Source organism: Eurosta solidaginis, chromosome 1, assembly GCF_040869045.1.
Source record: "Eurosta solidaginis isolate ZX-2024a chromosome 1, ASM4086904v1, whole genome shotgun sequence".
NCBI classification, from domain to species: Eukaryota; Metazoa; Arthropoda; class Insecta; order Diptera; family Tephritidae; genus Eurosta; species Eurosta solidaginis.
This window is the reverse complement of record NC_090319.1, coordinates 248,119,470-248,145,476: the sequence shown is the minus strand read 5'-3', so window position 1 is coordinate 248,145,476 and position 26,007 is coordinate 248,119,470. Positions and strand designations below refer to the sequence as shown.

The 26,007-nt window shown below is 39.8% G+C and overlaps 3 protein-coding genes across 15 annotated transcripts; all 3 read left to right on the top strand.

Moving 5' to 3' along the window:
* Positions 1-85: 85 nt before the first annotated feature.
* Positions 86-7,546, top strand: LOC137237078 (protein transport protein Sec24C-like). Of its 4 annotated transcripts, none has more exons than XM_067760301.1 (9): positions 86-994; positions 2,092-2,433; positions 2,491-2,855; positions 2,944-3,055; positions 3,121-3,584; positions 3,650-3,821; positions 3,882-4,009; positions 4,064-4,111; positions 4,169-7,546. In XM_067760301.1, the coding sequence occupies exons 7-9, from the start codon at positions 3,961-3,963 to the stop codon at positions 4,327-4,329; spliced, it is 258 nt and encodes an 85-aa protein (XP_067616402.1). In that variant the 5' UTR covers positions 86-994; positions 2,092-2,433; positions 2,491-2,855; positions 2,944-3,055; positions 3,121-3,584; positions 3,650-3,821; positions 3,882-3,960; the 3' UTR covers positions 4,330-7,546. The 4 variants fall into 4 exon arrangements, 1 of the variants encoding a protein (XP_067616402.1); XR_010948798.1 differs by having other exon boundaries at positions 89-639; positions 705-994; positions 3,882-4,111; XR_010948799.1 differs by lacking the exon at positions 4,064-4,111 and having other exon boundaries at positions 92-994.
* A 36-nt stretch (positions 7,547-7,582) lies between these two features.
* LOC137237075 (T-complex protein 1 subunit eta-like) lies at positions 7,583-10,736 on the top strand. 2 transcript variants are annotated; one of them, XM_067760284.1, is made up of 4 exons: positions 7,583-8,233; positions 8,287-9,074; positions 9,140-9,311; positions 9,367-10,736. In XM_067760284.1, exons 3-4 carry the CDS (start codon positions 9,146-9,148, stop codon positions 9,456-9,458), a joined length of 258 nt encoding a protein of 85 aa, XP_067616385.1. In that variant the 5' UTR covers positions 7,583-8,233; positions 8,287-9,074; positions 9,140-9,145; the 3' UTR covers positions 9,459-10,736. The 2 variants fall into 2 exon arrangements, with proteins under 2 accessions (XP_067616385.1, XP_067616384.1); XM_067760283.1 differs by having other exon boundaries at positions 8,287-9,311.
* Positions 10,737-13,436: 2,700 nt separating this feature from the next.
* Positions 13,437-24,740, top strand: LOC137237074 (T-complex protein 1 subunit eta-like). 9 transcript variants are annotated; one of them, XR_010948791.1, is made up of 14 exons: positions 13,816-14,141; positions 14,207-14,378; positions 14,439-14,668; positions 14,725-15,348; positions 15,402-16,192; positions 16,258-16,441; positions 20,788-21,331; positions 21,396-21,622; positions 21,683-21,909; positions 21,969-22,309; positions 22,363-22,637; positions 22,707-22,880; positions 22,936-23,189; positions 24,357-24,740. XR_010948791.1 is itself a non-coding variant. In XM_067760281.1 (14 exons), exons 12-14 carry the CDS (start codon positions 22,490-22,492, stop codon positions 23,025-23,027), a joined length of 414 nt encoding a protein of 137 aa, XP_067616382.1. In that variant the 5' UTR covers positions 13,816-14,141; positions 14,207-14,378; positions 14,439-14,566; positions 14,621-14,668; positions 14,725-15,348; positions 15,402-16,192; positions 16,258-16,441; positions 20,788-21,331; positions 21,396-21,622; positions 21,683-21,909; positions 21,969-22,309; positions 22,363-22,489; the 3' UTR covers positions 23,028-24,740. The 9 variants fall into 9 exon arrangements, 3 of the variants coding, with proteins under 3 accessions (XP_067616383.1, XP_067616382.1, XP_067616381.1); XR_010948790.1 differs by having other exon boundaries at positions 22,936-23,388; XM_067760281.1 differs by having other exon boundaries at positions 14,439-14,566; positions 14,621-14,668; positions 22,936-24,740.
* The last annotated feature ends 1,267 nt before the right edge of the window (positions 24,741-26,007 follow it).

The window sequence follows — 26,007 nt, the reverse complement described above, 5'->3', positions numbered from 1 at the left end:
TATTTTATTCATATGGCTGCTCCAGGTAAAGTAAATCTGCAGGCAAAATTCACGTTATATGGCGGTTATATAAATGGTAAAACCGCAGTAAAATTGATTGTCAAATGACTCGAAAATGTAGAGTGAAATGACGGAAAAATGACCGCCATTTGACGAGCATTGTGACGTGTGTGAGCAGCACAGTGCTATGCTCACATCCTATAAGTGGGAGCGGAATGCACGATCACATTAATAGGAACGAAACGGAAAATTTGGTCACAAAAGTTCATCACGCCCATGCAAACGTGACTATGAATATAACCGCTGCAGAAAGTCACAATGACCGTAAAATGACTAGTAAAATGACGTGGAGCGTTTTTGCAGGGCAAGAATACAAGTACACCACTTAAAATTAAAATACCAAATCCCCAAGTTAAAAATCAAAGACTTTATTGGGTAAAGCAGGTGTTATTATTGTATTGGCCGAATATACAACGCAACCAACGAGTCCAGATCGTGATCCGTTTAACCAAAGAGGATAAATACAATAAGAGCCGTCACTCGTTATTTTTTTGGCATTTACTCGATGTATACTGAGAGGTAGTCGCTACTTTTTTTTGGGCGAGATGTTTATAAATGTCTTCTATACATTTTCGTGGGGTATTTGTGTTTATTTTTCGACTGGATGTAATTAATTTATTTAATTCTCTTTCCAAAAATCACAGTTGCACAAGGGGCCTAAACGGAATGGATAAATGCGAGACAATTAAAAATGTCCCTCTCAGAAAACATTCAGCATAAATTTTTTCATTTCCAGCGAGATACTCGCCACAAAATAACGAGTGACGGCTCTTATTGTATTTATTCTCTTTGATAAAACGTTTGTTAACTAAAGAGTAATTTCCACAGCTATTATCAACCCAAGACTGAACCGACATTGCGTTTGAATGTGGGTGGCGGCAATTTAATACAAAACTCGACACCTGTAGTTGAATTGCGTTCACCATTTATATCGGTATGTTGTTTCACTTTTATATAGTTTAATTCTGTATATACATACTCTCTTTGTTTCCATTAACACTCAGACGTATATGGCATAGTACAGGTCTACAAGTAGGATATGGAACAGCACGCACATACACAGCCACGCTCACCTGATAAAATTCTTGTTCCTGTTAGTTTTTTGTGTGGATGCTATTTGGCACTGTTGTACCTCTTAGGTCCAAGAAAAGTGTAGTAGCTGCTAACAAAAACTGCGTAAAATTTTTATTGTAAAATTACAAATAAAATATCCTTATTTACTTTCAAACGAGCACTAAATTACATCTCTCTTTAAAATCCATATGTTTTGGACAATTTTAATTGCCAAATTGTGATACTTTATTTCCGGGGACGATTGCTAAAACACGACCAAATCTGTCGGGGGAGGTATTAATAGACGCGTTTTTGCCTCGCTTCCAATAATTCGAATACTTTTTTGCCTTTGGACTATTGATAACAGGATAAAACACGTCTTTTCATTTCTCTTTCCACATTTTTGGACGGGTTATTGCAGTCGAGCTCGGTTTCAAACTGGTTTTCGAGGAGAACTTTTGAGCGGGTAGAAAAACTTAGCACCCGTGTTTGTATTCTTAATACTGGAATAACTACGTGTCCTCAGATAGCCCAATTCAAGACTTTTGTATAATTTTCTGTAGGACCCATATAGGTGCAGTACATTTTCATACTAAATTCGTTCAAAAAAATTTACTATCACAGCAACCCATATCTGATATTCCGCTCCTTTTTTTGTTTCCCTGTGTCGCTTTCGACGAAGCAACCCCGGTAATTTTGACACTTCGTTCAGTGTCAAAATTCAAGTTCCACGCAGGTTCCACGCTAGTTTGACACTGACCGAAGTGTCAAACTGCCGTGTGTTAGAAAGGGAAAGAAATTGTTTCCCTCTCATACATATCATACTTGTAAACCTGTACAATGGTAAAGACGGCGATATAATTTTATGGGAATTTTGTGAAGAGCATCCACCTTTAATGAATCAAGTAAAGTTGCAATGCATTATTTCTTTCTAGTTCAATAAAAAAAATTTCCAATTTCTTTTATAACAAAAACTAGGTTGGCATGTGTTCCAAAATTAAAAACTATTATAAACGCAAAGCTGCAAAGGATAATGGCCCTCAGGATTTCAAATATGATGAAGTCGCATTTGCGCACACCAGCCCCTTTTTGGGAATACTTCATCCTTGACAATGCATACAGACAGAAAATAATATATATCGTGCACCTATCTATCCACAACAAATTATTCACACCGATTTCCTTCTTATTCGCAATCGTAGCAATTATTGGATACGTGCTGTTGATGCTGTCTTTACAGTGGGGCAGGAATGTCCCCTTTATGAAGTGCCCGGTCCAAATTCGAAACGCGCACATAATTTTACAACAGATTTTATACAGGTAAAAAATAAGAAAACTGCAAAATGCTTATTAAAATTAAAAAATATATATTTTCAGGTTTTCCTTTATCGTTTATTTTGGAAAACTAGTGATAATTCATATCGCATACGCGCATTTTCAGCTCACTCCGAAAGCAGCATTCGTAAATGTTTAAAACAATGTGCAGATTTTAAACGTACTGGCATGGATAGCAATTGGTGGGTTATAAAACCCGAATTCCGTTTACCCTACGAGGAAGAAATACGTGCCATGGTTTCACCCTAACAATGTTGCGCTTTCTTTAGTATGATTGCGGCTAAACAGCGTTTAAAAGATGCTGGCTATGGTGAAACATTCTTACTCGCTTCACAAGACGATGACGATGAAGACGCACAGCTGAAGTTGGATGATGAAGTGAAGGTTGCGCCTTGGAATACCTCGCCGTAAGTTGAAAGAACTTGTAGAATGGTGTGAATTTTGGATATTGATACATATATGGAATATTAAATTGATCATCTATTCTGTTTACAGAACTTATATACAAGCCATGCGCGGAAAGTGTCTTCTACAATTGACTGGGCCGGCAGATCCAACTTGATATGTAGAGGGTTTTTCTTACGTGCGCGTACCCAACAAGCCAACAGTGAGTTGCTACGATATTGTCATGCATACATTTCAGTGATTTATTTACTTATATTTTTTGCACAGCAAACCAAAGAGGAGCAAAAGTCACAACCTAAGCGCACTGTCACCGGCAGAGATGACAGTCTGGTCTAATGCAGTCACAATCCGGTCAAATACAACCTCAACACCCTATGCACCAGCCATTTGGTGGCCATGAGAAACATGATCCTCCAGGTATGCCTCCCGCATCTACTGGACCAGGTGGGGAAATGACACCACATACAGTTATACCAAGGTATATACAACAACAGCAACTGGGTTATGCAATGCCACGATACCAGCAGCAACAACCTCCCAGCCTGGCTATCTGCCAATGCCACAACATCCGGGCTATCCACCACAACCTCAACAGCCAGGTTATCCTCTACAACAACCAGGTGCACCACGTGGCTACATGGGTCAAATGATGCTACCAACACAACCTGGACAGGCGCCGATGCCGGGTTAACCCACAATACCCGAACACGTCCCGACGTTCTGGCTATAATGTATGCTAATACAACTAATATATTTTAAAATTTGCTGATGATTATTTTTGTGTTATTTTCCTTAGCAACCACCTGCACCTGTTACTGGTAAATATCAACAGCCGCAACAGTATGATCAAGCCCAAGGCCGTTTAGATCCCGATCAGATGCCAAATCCGAACAGGGTTTATTTCCACCATTGGTGACCACAAAATATGTGGTATAAGATCAGGGTAACTCTTCGCCACGTTACGTTAGGTATCGCCATTCGAAATTAATGTTTTGTTTGGCAATTACATTGATCTTTCTTCTTTGCAGGTCCTCTTTGTATTGCATACCTGCAACAGCTGATTTATTAAAAACAACAGCTTTGTCCCGTACACTTACCGTCTAACCAATGGCACGAACGGTTGAGGGTGAATATGAGCCACCCATTGTAAATTTTGGTGAGTTGGGTCCAATTAGATGTAATCGTTCCAAGGCTCATATGCAATTTGTAGATGCTGGTCGTCGTTACCACTGTCTTATGTGTAAAGTAACAACAGATGGTAAAAAAAATCTTTCACTTTTACTTGTTTTCATTGATCCATATTTTTTCTCAACAGTGCCAACTGTATATTTGCAACATTTGGGCCACACCGGACGGCGTGTCGATAAATATGAACGTCCTGAACTTGTATTGGGTACATATGAGTTTTTGTGTAAAAAATGTGTGGGTACCGATAGACATTGCAAGCAGGGCATACATTTTGTATGTCGGGGTTGATTCTGGATAGGTAAGAGTTTAACCTGTTACAGTATCCAGAAAGAAGTTGAGCAAGAGTGACACGCGTTTCCCTGGGGAGTATGCGTTCCTCTTCTGCGAGTTCTGGATATTTTTCTTCAAGTACTGGATTCGCCGGGCAATTCCCGACATAAAGGTCCGACGCCTGTCTATGGAGTTCACCAAGGACCAGCTTGTGTTTTTCCGCTTCATACGGCTGGGTTCTCAGGTGCCGTATTTCCTCAAAATGCTTACGGAGATGACTCCTTAGGCCACTAGGCGGTGCTGGTTCGTCAATCAGATGTCTGTTGGGATGCCCAGGTTTCTGGGTATTCAACAGAAACTGTTTGGTCAGCATCTCATTTCTCTCCCTGATGGGGAGTATTTTCGCCTCATTATGCAGATGGTGTTCTGGGGACATAAGAAGACAGCCTGTGGCGATTCTGAGAGCAGTATTTTGGCAGGCCTGTAGTTTCTTCCAGTGGGTGGTTTTTAGGCTTGGCGACCATATGGGTGACGCGTAGCACGTAATCGGCTGGCTAATTGCTTTGTATGTGGTCAAGAGCGTTTCTTTATCTTTTCCCCAGGTACTGCCAGCAAGGGATTTGAGGATTTTATTACGGCTCTGAATTCTTGAAACAATTGCGGTTGCGTGCGCACCAAAATGTAGATCCTGAACAACGTCACACCCAAGATTTTGGGGTGTAGGACAGTCGGTAGCGTAGTGCCATCGAAGTGGATGTTCAATATGGTCGACATTTGGGGCGTCCATGTTGTAAATAAGGTCGCGGAAGATTTAGTCGGTGACAATGCCAGGTTTCGCGAGGCGAAAAAACTGGAGAGATCAGGGAGATAGCCGTTTATTTTATTGCATAGCTCATCGATCTTTGGGCCTGGGCCTGTGGCCATTATTGTGCAGTCATCGGCGTAGGAAACGATTGTGACTCCTTCCGGTGGTGAAGGTAGCTTAGATATGTAGAAATTAAACAAAAGCGGGGATAGGACACCACCCTGTGGCACCCCTTGTTTAATTCTCCTTTGTTTTGATGTTTCGTTTCTGAATTGCACCGATGCCTGCCGACCACCCAGATAATTTGCGGTCCACCTTTTAAGACATGGGGGAAGGGTAGACCCTTCCAGGTCTTGCAGTAACGAGCCATGGTTGACCGTATCAAAAGCTTTTGATAGGTCTAACGCTACGAGTACTGTTCTATGGTGGGGATATTGATTCAAACTGCAATTTATCTGGGTGCTAATGACATTTAGCGCGGAGGTAGTGCTATGGAGTTTTCTGAAGCCATGCTGATGAGGGGCTAGCTGCAAATGTGCTTGGAAATAAGGGAGCAAAATGGCTTCAAGCGTCTTTGCCACTGGCGATAGGAGAGATATCGGACGATATGACTCACCTACGTTAGCTGGTTTCCCAGGCTTTAGTAGCGGGACCACCTTGGCCATTTTCCATTTCTCGGGTATGACAAAGGTGGAAAGAGACAGGTTGAAGACATGCGCTAAATATTTGAAACCCTCTTTCCCTAGGTTTTTAAGCATCGGCATTGCTATGCCGTCTGGGCCCACTGCTTTGGATGGTTTAGCGCGACCAATGGCGCCCTCAACCTCTCTAGCGGTGATGGTAATTGGTGACGCACTGAGTTTGTGTTTATGTGCGTGTCTATTGGCTCTCCGTCTATCTTTGTCGACCGTAGGATGCATTATATATTGTCGGCAGAAAGCGCTCGCGCATTTTTTCGCATCCGACAGCACCTTATCGCCAAAGGCGATGGAAACTTTGTCTTTGTGCTTAGTCGGATTCGATAGGGACTTTACGGTGGACCAAAGTTTACCTACACCGGTAGAGAGGTTACAACCTCTTAGGTGCTCTTCCCATTTCGCCCGCTTGTGTTCGTCCACAAGCAATCTGATGCGTTGGTTTATATCCCTTATTTGGGGGTCGCCTGGATCAAGCTGTCTTATAAGGTCGCGTTCCCTCGCTAAGCTCGCGGCCTCCGCCGGGAAGTGGGGCCGGATTTCGGGAATTCTCCCGGCGGGAATGAAATGTGCCGAGGCGGATTCAATGACCTTACGGAAGGCACGCTCCCCTTGGCGGGCATAAGTCGGGATAGGGAGGGCAGCAAAGCTGCTGTCTGTTGCAGATTTATATTCTTCCCACTTTCCTTTTTTGAAGTTTATGAAAGTGCGTTTTTCGGTGACGATGAAGTCGGCGGTACGCTCGAACGAAATAAGTATGGGCAGGTGGTCGGATGCCAATGTTACCATCGGCTGCCAGTTGACGCAGTTTACGAGTTCTGCGCTCACGATTGAGATATCTGGCGAGCTATGACAGCTTCCTACCATACGTGTGGGGGCGTCTCCGTTTATTGTGCAGAACGTCGTTTCGTCTATTTGATCCGCCAACATCTCACCCCTACTGTCCGCCCACAAGTTTGAATGCCATAGGTCGTGATGGGCATTGAAATCGCCTAAGATAATGCGATTGTTGCCAGTGAGTAAGGCCTCGATATTAGGGCGGTATCCACTGGGGCAACAGGTGACAGGAGGGATGTAAATGTTGATGATTTCTAGATTTGCATCGCCTAACCGGACAGATAGGCCTTGACGTTCTAAGACATTGTCACTGCGGTCGATGCCAGGATCAAATATATGATATTGCACAGAGTGGTGTATAATAAACGCGAGGCCGCCTCCATTTCCGCTCTCGCGGTCTTTCCTGTGGACACTATAACCAGAGCAGGTCTGCAATGCAGATCTTGCTGTGAGTTTAGTCTCTTGAATCGCAGCAATGCGGATGTTGTGCCGCTTCATTAAATCGACTATCTCCGTAATCTTCCCAGTTAGTCCATTACAGTTGAACTGCAGAATTCTGAAGTGCTTGAGGGGTGACGCCGCCACTCTAGGGGTAAGTGAGGGGTGACTACGCCTAGGTTGTGGAAGGCCAGGACGCAATTGCTGTTGTGGCCTTGGGACTGGGCGCCCTTGGGCAAGCATTGGGGTACCCGGATGATTTGGGTTTGCGACCTGCCAACATGGCGCGATGAAACCCGTCGAGGGGTTGCCGTCGCGGAGACCAGAACATCTAGGAAAGTGGCACCACCCAAGGCAGGAGCTGCATTGAGCGGATGTCGCGGATTCTGTGCTGGCAGACGGTGCAAACGGAGGCAGGGACTAAGAGTCTGTTTCCCTGACCTGCACGATTGCTGCCAGAAAAGAGGGGGGGGGGGGGGGAGAAGAAGACGGGGCAGGGGCTGATGCTCAGCATTGCTACCAGCTCTACTACGAAGGTAGTAGTTATGAGTGGTATCAGCTGTTTGAGTTGTTGGCGCCGTAGCGCCGTGGGATCAAGCCCAGAACAACCTGTCCCATGCAACCATCCCTTGCACGAGACACACTGAACAGAGTATGATCGTCCTAAAAAGATTCTTTTCTGGCAAATGCAGCAAAACCATTTCTCAGGACCGGGGTCAGGAGACGGACCCGGATTGGGTTCGATACCTTCCCGGAGTAAGAGAATATGTAGCAGTCCTGCTGCAAGGAGCTGCTGGGAGGATGACAATTTGTGGGAGGGACGAAACAAATTAAATGGGGTCACACTGAAATGACAGTCCTTGGTCGGGAAAAATCCCGAGTCGCTCCGGTACATAGAACCGACTGCCTTGGGAAGCGCCGATAGCTCTCAAGGTAAACCTCAACTCATATCCAACATCAAAGCCTCGCAATCAATTGTGGACGCTCTACGCACTACATTGGGTCCACGCAGTAGGGACAAGCATATTGTTGATTCCAGTGGTAGGGCCACAATTTCAAATGATGGTGCAACCATTATGAAACTATTGGATATTGTGCATCCAGCCGGAAAACTCTAATCGACATCGCCAAATCTCAAGATGCTGAGGTAAGTTTTTTGTTATATTAGAATGTGTAGAATATAAATGTTTCTCTTATCAGGTCGCCGATGGCACCACTTCAGTAGTACTTTAAGCAGGTGAAATCTTAAAACAAGTTAAACCATATGTTGAGGAAGGCGTGCACGCACGTATCATCATTAAAGCTATACGTAAAGCATTATAATTATGCATGATCAAAATATGACATGGCTGTACATGTCTAAGCGCCAATCAAAGGAACAACAACGTGTTTTATTGGAAAGCACGCTGCCACAGCAATGTCCTCCAAACTTATTAATCAACAAAAAGATTTATTTTATAAAATTGTTGTGGACGCTGTACTTTCCTTTGATGGACCCAACGTCATACAAAAGATGTAAAATCGCATTATTAAATAACGTAAGGGACGACTAAAATAAGATTCAAGGGGCTGTGTAGCGCAACCCTTCAGGTTGCCAGCGCAATATATAGCTTCTCCAAACCCAATTGTCAACCTCACCTATCCGCGGCGAATCCTGTTTCACTAACAGACGAGGCTCTGGCGACCCCAAGCTCCTCATGGAACTTGGAGGTGGAGAGGGGGGAATGGCCTGAAGGTTTAATGTGACCACATAAATCGTTCCCGAGATGGTCGGCCTAGCACCTTAATGGTGCTGTGGTACCGGAGCGTACCGAATCTGTATCCGGCAAACGACCATCACATCGATAACATTCCCCAAAGCCTTCGGGGAGCAACCTTATCGCTACAACAACAACAACATAATTCTGAAAAGTACGTGTTGATAATGTTCAAGAGTATCAGAAAATTGTTGATGCTGAATGGCGTATTCTGTACAATGAACTAGCTAAGTAAGGCGTCAATGTTGTGTTATCTAAACTACCAATTGGTGACGTTGTTACACACTATTTTGCAGATTGTGATGTTCTGTGCTGTTCGTGTACCAGAAGAAGATTTAAAACGTACAATGAAAGCTTGTGGTGGTGCTGTTATGACTACAGCTAATGATATTAATTCAAGTGTTTTGGGTCAATGTGATTACGTTGAAGAACGTCAAGTTGGTGGTGAACGTTTCAACATTTTCCAAGGTTTGATAGTAGGTTTGACATTGATTTTATTTTCATAGTTTATAATTATTTAAAGGTTGCGTTAATGCTAGAACATGTACATTGATTTTACGTGGCGGTGCCGAACAATTTTTGGAAGAAACTGAGCTTCGTTACATGATGCGATAATGATTAAATTTTTCCCAAATTATTAAATAAATTATAAAATTAAAAATTGCTTCAAATAAATGTTTTCATACATTTAAAAAAGCAATTCGGGGCAATCCCCGATTAAATCATACAGACAAAATTGGTTAATTCGTTGTAGTTCTATAAATAGAACAAAAACAGCAACAATACCAAAGTTTATTCGAAAACCGCCGTACCAACAAGCATAGCATAATTGCATACGAAGTATGCAATGTGTAAAAGATTAAAATATGCAAAAGAAGGCAATTGGGAAAAACTTTACAACAACTAAGGCATGACGTAGCTGAATGCGTTTGTAACCATTTCAACTATCGTAGGAGTGCGGGTTCGACTCCCACTCCCGGGATAGATAGATAGATAGATAGATGTTGTGAGGTTAAGCACTGCGACCTATTGGTCTATTGTGCCCTCAATTCTCTTTACAACACTTCATCCAAGCCGAGTTCTCTGAGAAAATCCAGAATGGTTCCCGGCTTCAGAGAGTGTATGTGACTATTTCCTAGTTTGGATGATCCTAGGATTCTAAGTCTTCGTCTCGCGACTGCCTCACATTCTTTCAGGATGTGTTCTGCAGACTCATCTTCGACATCACAGAAGCGACAGAGGCTACTAGCTGATATGCCCAATTTATGCATGTGGCTCTTTAGCCTACAGTGACCTGTGAGTATACCTGTTACAATCCTAAGGCTACTTTTTGGGAGGTTAATCATAGCCTTATATCGCTTCGAGTTGTACCCTCCTATTAGTGCCTTTGCCTGCCGAAGTCCTGGATTCTCGCGCCAGTGTTGTTCTCTGAGGCACGCCTCCTTTTGTATAAAGTCCTCCCTTATTGTATGTGACCCTATTGGCACCATAGGCTCGGGTCCTATTGGCTTTCCGGCCGCTGCCAACTTGGCAAGCTCGTCGGCTCGCTCGTTACCATCCACTCCTCTGTGTCCAGGTACCCATGCCAGACGGATGGTGTTGTTGACTCCTAGATTGTTTAACCTCTCCACGCACTCAAGGACTGTTGATGATTTGATCTCAACCGATCACTCCCGGGATAAAAGGCTTTGAAGAGATTTACAAGGTATAATCGAAACAGCTGTTGGCCTGTCCGTCCTGATGTCGCGTTGTTTAAATTCTTCCCAAATTATTAAATAAATTATAAAATTAAAAATTGCTTCAAATAAATGTTTTCATACATTTAAAAAAGCAATACGGGCAATCCCCGATTAAATCATACAAACAGACAAAATTGGTTAATTCTTTGTAGTTCTATAAATAGAACAAAAACAGCAACAATACCAAAGTTTCTTCGAAAACCGCCGTACCAACAAGCATAGCTTTGACACATAATTGCATACGAAGTATGCAATGTGTAAAAGATTAAAATATGCAAAAGAAGGCAATTGGGAAAAACTTTGCAACAACTAAGGCATGACGTAGCTGAATGCGTTTGTTACCATTTCAACTATCGTAGGAGTGCGGGTTCGACTCCCACTCCCGGGATAAAAGGCTTTGAAGAGATTTACAAGGTATAATCGAAACAGCTGTTGCCTTGTCCGTCCTGATGTCGCGTGGTTTAAATTCTTCCCAAATTATTAAATAAATTATAAAATTAAAAATTGCTTCAAATAAATGTTTTCATACATTTAAAAAAGCAATACGGGCAATCCCCGATTAAATCATACAAACAGATAAAATTGGTTAATTCAATACATTTAAAAAAGCAATTCGGGGCAATCCCCGATTAAATCATACAAACAGACAAAATTGGTAAATTCGTTGTAGTTCTATAAAATAGATAAATAGATAATTGCATACGAAGTATGCAATGTGTAAAAGATTAAAATATGCAAAAGAAGGCAATTGGGAAAAACTTTACAACAACTAAGGCATGACGTAGCTGAATGCGTTTGTAACCATTTCAACTATCGTAGGAGTGCGGGTTCGACTCCCACTCCCGGGAGAAAAGGCTTTGAAGAGATTTACAAGGTATAATCGAAACAGCTGTCGCCTTGGCCGTCCTGATGTCACGTTGTTCAAATTTTTCCCAAATTATTAAATAAATTATAAAATTAAAAATTGCCTCAAATAAATGTTTTCATACATTTAAAAAAGCAATACGGGAAATCCCCGATTAAATCATACAAACAGACAAAATTGGTTAATTCAGTACATTTAAAAAAGCAATTCGGGGCAATCCCCGATTAAATCATACAAACAGACAAAATTGGTAAATTCGTTGTAGTTCCATAAATAGAACAAAAACAGCAACAATACCAAAGTTTCTTTGAAAACCGCCGTACCAACAAGCGTAGCTTTGACACATAATTGCATACGAAGTATGCAATGTGTAATAGATTAAAATATGCAAAAGAAGGCAATTGGGAAAAACTTTACAACAACTAAGGCATGTCGTAGCTGAATGCGTTTGTAACCATTTCAACTATCGTAGGAGTGCGGGTTCGACTCCCACTCCCGGGAGAAAAGGCTTTGAAGAGATTTACAAGGTATAATCGAAACAACTGTCGCCTTGTCCGTCCTGATGTCACGTTGTTTAAAATTTTCCCAAATTGTTAAATAAATCAAATTTTTCATTCGAAACCACGGAAACAACTCAAATTTTACTTGAATATAACACACTTTTGAATTGTCCAAATATATAGTTAGCTGCTGCAGCAATATAGCTCAAAGCAATTAATATATTTTTTTATGTTATTATTAAAGTACTTACTTCTTTTTTATATTACTTACTTACTTAATTGGCGCTTAACCGTCTAAACGGTTATGGCCGTCCAACAAGGCGCGCCAGTCGCTCCTTCGCTCCGCCAACCGGCGCCAATTGGTCACACCAAGGGAGTTTAAATCGTTTTCCACCTGGTCCTTCCAACGGAGTGGGGGCCGCCCTCTAGCCTTTTTATATTAAATGTATTAATTTAAGTTGCAATTTCATATATATATAAGGCTCCAAGGTGCAAAACCAGATGAATCCATGATATGTAAAACTTAGAAAAGCACAAACAAATTTTAAATTTGTTATGAATGAAAATTGTTATGAATTTTCAATACGGGTTTTTAGAATGTTGCTAGTCGATACAATATTGTCGCAATTTAAATATTATTTTAAAATTTTTAATGTCTGTTTTGCGTCTAGGTGCCTCATATATAATATTCTTTATTTGGAAAAAAATTACTAAATCTAAAGATATGTTTTAAATAAATGTTGTGTTTGGTTATTATAATTAAAAATAAATATTGAAAATTCAATTTTTTTGGTTGATATTTTATTCATGTGGCTGCTCCAGGTAAAGTAAATCGGGAGGTAAAATTCAAGTTATATGGAGGTTATATAAATGGTAAAACCGCAGTAAAATTGATTGTTAAATGACTCGAAAATGTAGAGTGAAATGACCGAAAATTTTACCGCCATTTGACGCGCATTGTGACGTGTGTGAGCAGAACAGTACTATGCTCACATCATATAAGTGGGAGCGGAATGCACAATCACATAAATAGGTACGAAATGGGGAAAAAGTGTAAAAAAGTTACCGACGCCTGAAAAAACGTGACTAAAATTTACCAAGGGGCGTGACCGCACAATGACGGTAAAATGACTAGTCAGATGACTTGGAGCGTTTTTGCAGGGTATATCTGAGTATAATGCGTATTGAAATTTATCCCTGCAAAAATCGTGTGACCGAAAACGCACACAGCCACACGAATTTTTGACAGGGGTGACGATTTGGAATGAAAAATTCTCCAAATGAAATAGCATGTTGACAAATTTAGCTTTGCCACAATGTATCGTGCTCTCTCGCACCTACTATATGCATAGGTATTGTGAAATATGTCCTTTTTGTGTGTAAAAATTTTCAGCGAGTCCGCCATTTTCCGCGAATTGAGCTGCAGGCCTGTGCTAATTTTGGAGCATTAAATTAAATTAAAACAATAACAACCGAACAATAACTTTATAGCTGGTCAATATGGTGAAACAGCTAAGCCGCCGCCTCAAGCCAATGCGCCAACTTCCATGAATTCGCCATCGCCTCTAGCAACGACACCGCCAGGGAAAGCTGTACCTGGTGGTCCCAATCAGATGACTATAAATAGGGCAAATATACGTGGCTTGCCTCATAATTTGTGTTTAATAAATTTTGTTATTTTTCTAGACTGGTCAACCACCAACATCAAGTGCAGGCGGTGTTGCAGCTCTATACCAGCACACAGGTGAATAGCAAACGCCACCGCAATCGTGTCCAATGCCACGACAGTCTGGTCTAATGCAGTCACAATCCGGTCAAATGCCACCTCAACACCATATGCACCAGCCATTTGGTGGCCATGAGAAACATGGTCCTCCAGGTATGCCGCCCGCATCAACTGGACCAGGTGGGGCAATGACACCACATCCAGTTATACCAAGGTATATACAACAACAGCAACTGGGTTATGCAATGCCACGATACCAGCAGCAACAACCTCCCCAGCCTGGCTATCTGCCAATGCCACAACATCCGGGCTATCCACCACAACCTCAACAGCCAGGTTATCCTCTACAACAACCAGGTGCACCACGTGGTTACATGGGTCAAATGATGCTACCAACACAACCTGGACAGGCGCCGATGCCGGATTAACCCCCAATACCCGGACATGTCCTGACGTTCTGGCCATAATGTATTCTAATACAACTAATATATTTTAAAATTTGCTGATGATTATTTTTGTGTTATTTTCCTTAGCAACCACCTGCACCTGTTACTGGTAAATATCAACAGCCGCAACAGTATAATCAAGCCCAAGGCCGTTTAGATCCCGATCAGATGCCAAATCCGAACAGGGTTTATTTCCACCATTGGTGACCACAAAATATGTGGTATAAGATCAGGATAACTCTTCGCCACGTTACGTTAGGTATCGCTATTCGAAATTAATGTTTTGTTTGGCAATTACATTCATCTTTCTTCTTTGCAGGTCCTCTTTGTATTGCATACCTGCAACAGCTGATTTATTAAAAACAACAGCTTTGGCCATTACACTTACCGCCTAACCAATGGCACGAACGGTTGAGGGTGAATATGAGCCACACATTGTAAATTTTGGTGAGTTGGGTCCAATTAGATGTAATCGTTGCAAGGCTCATATGCAATTTGTAGATGCTGGTCGTCGTTACCAATGTCTCATGTGTAAAGTAACAACAGATGGTAAAAAAATCTTTCACTTTTACTTGTTTTCATTGATCCATATTTTTTCTCAACAGTGCCAACTGTATGTTCGCAACATTTGGGCCACACCGGACGGCGTGTCGATAAATATGAACGTCCTGAACTTGTATTGGGTACATATGAGTTTTTGTGTAAAAAATGTGTGGGTACCGATAGCTCTCAAGGTAAACCTCAACCATAGTGTACCTATACAAGTGTGTTCACTAAGCGATAAACGTCAAAACTACAAACAGCCTCGCTCACCTGATGGAAACCTCAGGTCTAGAGTCGCATTTTTGGTCTCAACGACAACATTTTTGTCTACCAATCGTCTCGACTTTTTCAATTTTTCAATCATTCGGCGCATTCGGTAATGGTATCCAGTTTGAATTTGCTGTCATTCCGAATACAGCGAGTGCCTGTCAAAATGCTTGACAGATAAGTCAACACACTTGTACTTGTACACTATGACCTCAACTCATATCCAACATCAATGCCTCGCAATCAATTGCGGACGCTGTACGCACTACATTGGGTCCACGCAGTAGGGACAAGCATATTGTTGATTCCAGTGGTAAGGCCACAATTTAAAATGATGGTGCAACCATTATGAAACTATTGGATATTGTGCATACAGCCGTAAAACTCTAATCGACATCGCCAAATCTCAAGATGCTGAGGTAAGTTTTTTGTTATATTAGAATGTGTAGAATATAAATGTTTCTCTTATCAGGTCGGCGATGGCACCACTTCAGTACTACTTTAAGCAGGTGAAATCTTAAAACAAGTTAAACCATATGTTGAGGAAGGCGTGCATGCACGTATCATCATTAAAGCTATACGTAAAGCATTATAATTATGCATGATCAAAATATGGCATGGCTGTACATGTCGAAGCGCCAATCAAAGGAACAACAACGTGTTTTATTGGAAAGCACGCTGCCACAGCATTGTCCTCCAAACTTATTCATCAACAAAAAGATTTATTTTCTAAAATTGTTGTGGACGCTGTACTTTCCTTTGATGGACCCAACGTCATACAAAAGATGTAAAATCGCATTATTAAATAACGTAAGAGACGACTAAAATAAGATTCAAGGGGCTGTGTAGCGCAACCCTTCAGGTTGCCAGCGCAATATATAGCTTCTCCAAACCCAATTGTCAACCTCACCTATCCGCGGCGAATCCTGTTTCACTACCAGACGAGGCTCTGGCGACCCCAAGCTCCTCATGGAACTTGGGGGTGGAGAGGGGGGAATGGCCTGAAGGTTTAATGTGGCCACATAAATCGTTCCCGAGATGGTCGGGCTAGCACCTTAATGGTGCTGTGGTACCGGAGCGTACCGAATCTGTATCCGGCAAACGACCATCACATCGACAACATTCCACAAAGCCTTCGGAGAGCAACCTTATCGCTACAACAACAACAACAACATAATTCTGAAAAGTACGTGTTGATAATGTTCTAGAGTATCAGAAAATTGTTGATGCTGAATGGCGTATTCTGTACAATGAACTAGCTAAGTAAGGCGTCAATGTTGTGTTATCTAAACTACTAATTGGTGATGTTGTTACACACTATTTTACAGATTGTGATGTTCTGTGCTGTTCGTGTACCAGAAGAAGATTTAAAACGTACAATGAAAGCTTGTGGTGGTGCTGTTATGACTACAGCTAATGATATTAATTCAAGTGTTTTGGGTCAATGTGATTACGTTGAAGAACGTCAAGTTGGTGGTGAACGTTTCAACATTTTCCAAGGTTTGATAGTAGGTAGGTTTGACATTGATTTTATTTTCATAGTTTATAATTATTTAAAGGTTGCGTTAATGCTAGAACATGTACATTGATTTTACGTGGCGGTGCCGAACAATTTTTGGAAGAAACTGAGCTTCGTTACATGATGCTATAATGATTAAATTTTTCCCAAATTATTAAATAAATTATAAAATTAAAAATTGCTTCAAATAAATGTTTTCATACATTTAAAAAAGCAATTCGGGGCAATCCCCGATTAAATCATACAGACAAAATTGGTTAATTCGTTGTAGTTCTATAAATAGAACAAAAACAGCAACAATACCAAAGTTTCTTCGAAAACCGCCGTACCAACAGCATAGCTTTTACACATAATTGCATACGAAGTATGCAATGTGTAAAAGATTAAAATATGCAAAAGAAGGCAATTGGGAAAAACTTTACAACAACTAAGGCATGACGTAGCTGAATGCGTTTGTAACCATTTCAACTATCGTAGGAGTGCGGGTTCGACTCCCACTCCCGGGATAAAAGGCTTTGAAGAGATTTACAAGGTATAATCGAAACAGCCGTTGCCTTGTCCGTCCTGATGTCGCGTTGTTTAAATTCTTCCCAAATTATTAAATAAATTATAAAATTAAAAATTGCTTCAAATAAATGTTTTCATACATTTAAAAAAGCAATTCGGGGCAATCCCCGATTAAATCATACAAACAGACAAAATTGGTAAATTCGGTGTAGTTCTATAAAATAGATAAATAGATAATTGCATACGAAGTATGCAATGTGTAAAAGATTAAAATATGCAAAAGAAGGCAATTGGGAAAAACTTTACAACAACTAAGGCATGACGTAGCTGAATGCGTTTGTAACCATTTCAACTATCGTAGGAGTGTGGGTTCGACTCCCACTCCCGGGAGAAAAGGCTTTGAAGAGATTTACAAGGTATAATCGAAACAGCTGTCGCCTTGTCCGTCCTGATGTCACGTTGTTCAAATTTTTCCCAAATTATTAAATAAATTATAAAATTAAAAATTGCTTCAAATAAATGTTTTCATACATTTAAAAAAGCAATACAGGCAATCCCCGCTTAAATCATACAAACAGACAAAATTGGTTAATTCAATACATTTAAAAAAGCAATTCGGTGCAATCCCCGATTAAATCATACAAACAGACAAAATTGGTAAATTCGGTGTAGTTCTATAAAATAGATAAATAGATAATTGCATACGAAGTATGCAATGTGTAAAAGATTAAAATATGCAAAAGAAGGCAATTGGGAAAAACTTCACAACAACTAAGGCATGACGTAGCTGAAAGCGTTTGTAACCATTTCAACTATCGTAGGAGTGTGGGTTCGACTCCCACTCCCGGGAGAAAAGGCTTTGAAGAGATTTACAAGGTATAATCGAAACAGCTGTCGCCTTGTCCGTCCTGATGTCACGTTGTTCAAATTTTTCCCAAATTATTAAATAAATTATAAAATTAAAAATTGCTTCAAATAAATGTTTTCATACATTTAAAAAAGCAATACAGGCAATCCCCGATTAAATCATACAAACAGACAAAATTGGTTAATTCAGTACATTTAAAAAAGCAATTCGGGGCAATCCCCGATTAAATCATACAAACAGACAAAATTGGTAAATTCGGTGTAGTTCTATAAAATAGATAAATAGATAATTGCATATGAAGTATGCAATGTGTAAAAGATTAAAATATGCAAAAGAAGGCAATTGGGAAAAACTTCACAACAACTAAGGCATGACGTAGCTGAAAGCGTTTGTAACCATTTCAACTATCGTAGGAGTGTGGGTTCGACTCCCACTCCCGGGAGAAAAGGCTTTGAAGAGATTTACAAGGTATAATCGAAACAGCTGTCGCCTTGTCCGTCCTGATGTCACGTTGTTCAAATTTTTCCCAAATTATTAAATAAATTATAAAATTAAAAATTGCTTCAAATAAATGTTTTCATACATTTAAAAAAGCAATACAGGCAATCCCCGCTTAAATCATACAAACAGACAAAATTGGTTAATTCAATACATTTAAAAAAGCAATTCGGTGCAATCCCCGATTAAATCATACAAACAGACAAAATTGGTAAATTCGTAGTAGTTCTATAAATAGAACAAAACCAGCAACAATGCCAAAGTTTCTTTGAAAACCGCCGTACCAACAAGCATAGCTTTGACACATAATTGCATACGAAGTATGCAATGTGTAAAAGATTAAAATATGCAAAAGAAGGCAATTGGGAAAAACTTTACAACAACTAAGGCATGACGTAGCTGAATGCGTTTGTAACCATTTCAACTATCGTAGGAGTGTGGGTTCGACTCCCACTCCCGGGAGTAAAGGCTTTGAAGAGATTTACAAGGTATAATCGAAACAGCTGTCGCCTTGTCCGTCCTGATGTCACGTTGTTCAAATTTTTCCCAAATTATTAAATAAATTATAAAATTAAAAATTGCTTCAAATAAATGTTTTCATACATTTAAAAAAGCAATACGGGCAATCCCCGATTAAATCATACAAACAGACAAAATTGGTTAGTTCAGTACATTTAAAAAAGCAATTCGGGGCAATCCCCGATTAAATCATACAAACAGAAAAAATTGGTAAATTCGTTGTAGTTCCATAAATAGAACAAAAACAGCAACAATACCAAAGTTTCTTTGAAAACCGCCGTACCAACAAGCATAGCTTTGACACATAATTGCATACGAAGTATGCAATGTGTAATAGATTAAAATATGCAAAAGAAGGCAATTGGGAAAAACTTTACAACACCTAAGGCATGTCGTAGCTGAATGCGTTTGTAACCATTTCAACTATCGTAGGAGTGCGGGTTCGACTCCCACTCCCGGGAGAAAAGGCTTTGAAGAGATTTACAAGGTATAATCGAAACAACTGTCGCCTTGTCCGTCCTGATGTCACGTTGTTTAAAATTTTCCCAAATTGTTAAATAAATCAAATTTTTCATTCGAAACCACGGAAACAACTCAAATTTTACTTGAATATAACACACTTTTGAATTGTCCAAATATATAGTTAGCTGCTGCAGCAATATAGCTCAAAGCAATTAATATATTTTTTTATGTTATTATTAAAGTACTTACTTCTTTTTTATATTAAATGTATTAATTTAAGTTGCAATTTCATATATATATGGCTCCAAGGTGCAAAACCAGATGAATCCATGATATGTAAAACTTAGAAAAGCACAAAAAAATTTTAAATTTGTTATGAATGAAAATTGTTATGAATTTGCAATACCGGTTTTTAGAATGCTGCTAGTCGATGCAATATTGTCGCAATTTAAATATTTTAAAATTTTTAATGTCTGTTTTGCATCTAGGTGCCTCATATATAATATTCTTTATTTGGAAAAAAATTACTAATCTAAAGATATGTTTTAAATAAATGTTTATATTATGTTATGTTTGATTATTATAATTAAAACTAAATATTGAAAATTCAATTTTTTTGGTTGATATTTTATTAATGTGGCTGCTCCAGGTAAAGTAAATCGGGAGGTAAAATTCAAGTTATATGGCGGTTATATAAATGGTAAAACCGTAGTAAAATTGATTGTCAAATGACTCGAAAATGTAGAGTGAAATGACCGAAAATTTTACCGCCATTTGACGCGCATTGTGACGTGTGTGAGCAGAACAGTGCTATGCTCACATCATATAAGTGGGAGCGGAATGCACAATCACATAAATAGGTACGAAATGGGAAAAAAGTGTAAAAAAGTTACCGACGCCTGAACAAACGTGACTAAAATTTACCAAGGGGCGTGACTGCACAATGACGGTAAAAAGACTAGTCAGATGACTTGGAGCGTTTTTGCAGGGTATATCTGAGTATAATGCGTATTGAAATTCATCCCTGCAAAAATCGTGTCACCAAAAACGCACACAACCACACGAATTTTTGACAGGGGTGATGATTTGGAATGAAAAATTCTCCAAATGAAATAGCATGTTGACAAATTTAGCTTTGCCACAATGTATCGTGCTCTCTCGCACCTACTATATTCATAGGTATTGTGAAATATGTCCTTTTTCCGCGAATTGAGCTGCAGGCCTGTGCTAATTTTGCAGCATTAAATTAAATTAAATTAAAACAATAACAACCGAACAATAACTTTATAGCTGCTCAATATGGTGAAACAGCTAAGCCGCCGCCTCAAGCCAATGCGCCAACTTCCATGGATTCGCCATCGCCTCTAGCAACGACACCGCCAGGGAAAGCTGTACCTGGTGGTCCCAATCAGATGACTATAAATAGGGCAATTATACCTGGCTTGCCTCATACTTTGTGTTTAATAAATTTTGTTATTTTTCTAGACTGGTCAACCACCAGTTTCAGCTACACCACCAACATCAAGTGCAGGCGGTGTTGCAGCTCTATACCAGCACACAGGTGAATAGCAAACGCCACCGCAATCGTGTCCAATGCCACTACAGTCTGGTCTAATGCAGTCACCATCCGGTCAAATGCCACCTCAACACCATATGCACCAGCCATTTGGTGGCCATGAGAAACATGGTCCTCCAGGTATGCCGCCCGCATCAACTGGACCAGGTGGGGAAATGACACCACATCCAGTTATACCAAGGTATATACCACAACAGCAACCGGGCTATGCAATGCCACGATAGCAGCAGCAACAACCTCCCCAGGCTGGCTATCTGCCAATTCCACAAAATCCGGGCTATCCACCACAACCTAAACATCCAGGTTATCCTCTACAACAACCAGGTGCACCACGTGGTTACATAGGTCAAATGATGCCACCAACACAACCTGGACAGACGCCAATGCTCAGTCAACCACCCAAGCCGGGTCAACCCCCAATACCCGGACACGTCCGGACGTCCTGGTTATAATGTATGCTAATACAACTAATAATGTACAAATTTGCTGATGATTATTTTTGTGTTTTTTTCTTTAGCAACCACCTGCACCTGTTACTGGTAAATATCAACAGCCACAACAGTATGATCAAGCCCAACGCCGTTTAGATCCCGATCAGATACCAAATCCGATAATCGTTATCATTGAAATTCAAAATAGCGCTGGTGGTGCTTTTATTACTAATGAACAGGGTTTATTACCACCATTGGTGACCACAAAATATGTGATAGAAGATCAGGGTAACTCCTCGCCACGTTACGTTAGGTATCGATAATCGAAATTAATGTTTTGTTTGGCAATTACATTGATCTTTCTTCTTTGCAGGTCGTCTTTGTATTGCATACCTGCAACAGCTGATTTATTAAAAACAACAGCTTTGGCCATTACAATTACCGTCTCACCAATGGCACGCACGGTTGAGGGTGAATATGAGCCACCCATTGTAAATTTTGGTGAATTGGGTGCAATTAGATGTAATCGTTGCATGGCTCATATGCAACTTGTAGATGCTGGTCGTCGTTTCCAATGTCTAATGTGTAAAACAAGAGATGGTAAAAAAAAAATCTTTCACTTTTACTTGTGTTCATTGATCCATATTTTTTCTCAACAGTGCCAACTGCATATTTCCAACATTTGGGCCACACCGGACAGCGTGTCGATAAATATGAACGTCCTGAACTTGTATTGGGTACAAGAGTATTTGTGTAAAAAATGTTTGGGTACCGATAGCTCTCAAGGTAAGCCTCAACTCATATCCAACATCAATGCCTCGCATTCAATTGTGGACGCTGTACGCACTACATCGGGTTCACGTAGTATGGACAAGCATATTGTTGATTCCAGTGGTAAGGCCACAATTTCAAATGATGGGGCAACCATTATGAAACTATTGGATATTGTGAATCCAGCCGTAAAACTCTAGTAGACATCGCCAAATCTCAAAATGCTGAGGTAAGTTTTTTGTTATATTAGAATGTGTAGAATAAAAATGTTTCTCTTATCAGGTTGGCGATGGCAGTATTTTAAGCATGTGAAATCGTAAAACAAACTAAGCCATATGTTGAGGAAGGCGTGCATGCACGTATCATCATTAAGGCTATACGTAAACATTACAATTATACATGATAAAATATGACATGGCTGTACATGTCGAAGCGCGAATCAAAGAAACAACAAAGTGGTTTATTGGAAAAATGCTCTGCAACAGCAATGTCCTCCAATGTCCAAGAGTATCAGAAAATTGTTGATGCTGAATGGCGTCTCCTGTACAATAAACTAGGTAAGTAAGGTGCCAATGTTGTGTTGTCTAAACTACCAATTGGTGATGTTGCTACACAGTATTTTGCAGATCGTGATATGTTCTGTGCTGTTCATGTACTAGAAGAAGATTGGAAACGTAGAATGAAAGCTTGTGGTGGTGCTGTTATGACTACAGCTAATGATATTAATTCAAGTGTTTTGGGTCAATGTGATTACTTTGAAGAGCGTCAGGTTGGTGGTGAACGTTTCAACATTTTCCAAGGTTTGATAGTGGGTTTGACATTAATTTCACTTTTATAGTTTATAATTATTTAAAGGTTGCGTTAATGCTAGAACATATACATTGATTTTACGAGGCGGTGCCGAACAATTTTTGGAAGAAACTGAGCTTCGTTACATGATGCTATAATGATTGTGCGGCGGACTCGTTCAGTGTAATGTGTAATGGCGCCCCAAGTTCCTCGTGGAAATAGGGGGTGGGGCGGGATGGCTTAGAAGGTTTAAAGTGATGATAATAATCGTTCCCGAGATGGTTGTTGTTGTTGTAGCAGTGCTTCGCCCCACCTAATAGGTGCGACCGATCACAAATTTGTATCAATATCCTCTAACGGGAGTCAAAGGAAACTTGCTGTTTCAACAGGGGTGGAGCATAATGAAAGGGGTGTTAGAGGCGTTGGTTCCACATTACAATTAAAGAAATGGCTGGTGTCATGTGGGGACACATTGCAGGTTGGGCATACATTTTGTATGTCGGGGTTGATTCTGGATAGGTAAGAGTTTAACCTGTTACAGTATCCAGAACGAAGTTCAGCTAGAGTGACTCGCTTTACCCTGGGGAGTATGCGGTCCTCTTCCGCAAGTTTTGGGTACTGTTCTTTAAGTACTGGATTCACCGGGCAATTCCTAGCATAAAGGTCCGACGCCTGTTTGTGGAGTTCACTGAGGACCTGCTTGTGTTTTTTTGCTTCATACGGCTGAGTTCTCAGGTGCCGTATTTCCTCATAATGCTTACGGAGACACGGACATAAGAAGGCAGCCCGTAGCGGTTTTGGGGGCAGCATTTTGGTAGGCCTGTATTTTCTTCCAGTGAGTAACCTTTAGGCTTGGCGACCATATCGGAGACGCGTTCCATGCAAACTTCTATTTATATTTACCCCAAGTACTGCCGATTTATCGAATTATATTAAATATTTGTAACGGCTCTGGATTTTCGTTACAATTGCTAGTGCATGCTCTCCAAAATGTAGATCCTGATCGAAAGTCACACCCAAGATTTTAGGGTTTAAGACAGTCGGTAGGGTAATGTCATATGGTGGACATTTGGCGCGGCCATGTTTTAAATAAGGTCACCGATGATTTGGTTGGTGACAATATCAGGTTTCGCGAGGCGACAAAACTGGAGAGATTGGGGAGATAGCTGTTTATTTTATTACAAAGCTCATCGTTGTAGGAAACAATAGCATAGGCGTAGAAGCAATAGTGACTCCTGGTGGTAAAGGTAGCTATTGATATGTTTTTTAAGTTATTGCAAAAAAGTGTTGAGTATTTTTAATATCTTACCAGGTACCTTCGTACATGTTTCTAAGAATGAAGAATAAAACCTATTCAAACTCAATTTTCACCAGGACAAAGCCGCTGAGACTTCGCTATACTTTAACTTACAATACTTTACCCCATTTTAGCACAACTATCATTTTTTGATTTTATTAAATTTTATAAAATATTTCTTCCTCTACAGTTCAATTTCCTCATTGGATGGTAAATATGGATTTCGCATTTTCTCCATCAATAACTGTGACAAGGTGGAAGAAATCTATGCGCGTAAATCGCAACATATTATCTTGGTGGAGCGTTTCTTCAATAACTCTAGTGGTGATGGTGACAGCAGAGAAACCCAACTGTTTACAAATGTTACACTTCAAAAAGAATCAAAATATCTGCCATTGCATCTACGGCTCAAATACCCACAGTATATGAATGAATCGAACGCACCCAATTGTCTGCCTAACGGATAGTATACATATTCATCAAATCGAAAATACTGCACCAAACGAACTGGGTCTGAATACTGAAACAGTACACATATTCAAAATCGATGAGAAGGCTGTGATGATGGTATAGGGTGAGTTGTTGAATAACATACGAAAACCACTTTAACCCATCTATATATTTGCAGAAAAAAAAGAGTAAATCTAATCTGAATTTCTAATTAGCTTTAAGTTGTAGATTTAAATTGATTCAAATAATTGGAGTTTTTTCTAAAGCTTAAAATTATTTTCTGTTCGCTTGGAAAAGATTTCAATTGGAAAACGAAAACCAATTAAGCGAGTTTATTTACTATTAAAATACTTACTTTTCTTTATATGAACTGTATTAATTTAAGTTACAATTTCATGTACATATATAATAAAGTATGTCGTGGCACGATTGCTGTTGCAATTAGATTTGAAACCAATCAATACTTCTGCTAAGGGTTGCAGAATTATTGCTGGAATGGTTAGATTTAGAACAATAATAATTCTGACTCAATTACTAGTCGTACATTTTTAAGTTCACCAATTACGACAGCAATCTGATTCCACAACACCTTTGAATTTTCTTGATCTGAAAAAAAAAGTAAACCTAATATGAATTTCTACTAAGCTTTCAGTTGTAGATTATTCAAATAATTGGAGTTTTTTCTAAAGCTTAAAATTATTTTCTGCTCGCTTAGAAAAGATTTCAATTGGAAAACAAAAACCAATTAAGCGAGTTTATTTATTATTAAAGTACTTACTTCTTTTTTATATGAACTGTATTAATATAAGTTCCAATTTCATGTACATATATAATAATATTGAAAATAATAAATATTGAAAATTCAATTTTTTCATATGGCTGCTCCAGGTAAAGTAAATCTGCAGGTAAAATTCATGTTATATGGCGGTTATATAAATGGTAAAACCGCAGTAAAATTGATTGCCAAATGACTCGAAAATGTAGAGTGAAATGACGGAGAATATGACCGCCATTTGACGAGCATTGTGACGTGTGTGAGCAGCACCGTACTATGGTCACATCCTATAGGTGGGAGCGGCATGCATGATCACATTAATAGAACGAAACGGAAAATTTGGTCACAAAACCTAATCACGCCATGCAAATGTGACTGAATATAACCGCTGGGAAAAGTCACAATAGCCGTAAAATGACTAGTCAAACGACGTAGAGCGTTTTTGCAGGGTAGTAGTACACAAATTTTACACGTAGCAATTTCAGAGATGTATTTAAAGTTTGTTTGTTTAAAGTTTGAAAAAACATAGGCCCCTATTATGAGCATTATTCGATCTTCGACCTTCGCTGGCTATCGAATTTGAAATTGGTATTATGACAACTTATCTCTGTTGAAA

Bases quoted from the DNA above. Each gene is read 5' to 3' on its own strand.
- LOC137237078 (XM_067760301.1), top strand. From the start codon at position 3,961: ATGGCACGAACGGTTGAGGGTGAATATGAGCCACCCATTGTAAATTTT. The intron at 4,010-4,063 runs GTGAGTTGGGTC...TGCAATTTGTAG, and splicing joins GCCACCCATTGTAAATTTTG to ATGCTGGTCGTCGTTACCAC. The intron at 4,112-4,168 runs GTAAAAAAAATC...TTTTCTCAACAG, and splicing joins GTGTAAAGTAACAACAGATG to TGCCAACTGTATATTTGCAA.
- LOC137237075 (XM_067760283.1), top strand. From the start codon at position 9,086: ATGTTGTGTTATCTAAACTACCAATTGGTGACGTTGTTACACACTATT. The intron at 9,312-9,366 runs GTTTGATAGTAG...AATTATTTAAAG, and splicing joins ACGTTTCAACATTTTCCAAG to GTTGCGTTAATGCTAGAACA.
- LOC137237074 (XM_067760281.1), top strand. From the start codon at position 22,490: ATGACATGGCTGTACATGTCGAAGCGCGAATCAAAGAAACAACAAAGT. The intron at 22,638-22,706 runs GTAAGTAAGGTG...AGTATTTTGCAG, and splicing joins TCTCCTGTACAATAAACTAG to ATCGTGATATGTTCTGTGCT. The intron at 22,881-22,935 runs GTTTGATAGTGG...AATTATTTAAAG, and splicing joins ACGTTTCAACATTTTCCAAG to GTTGCGTTAATGCTAGAACA.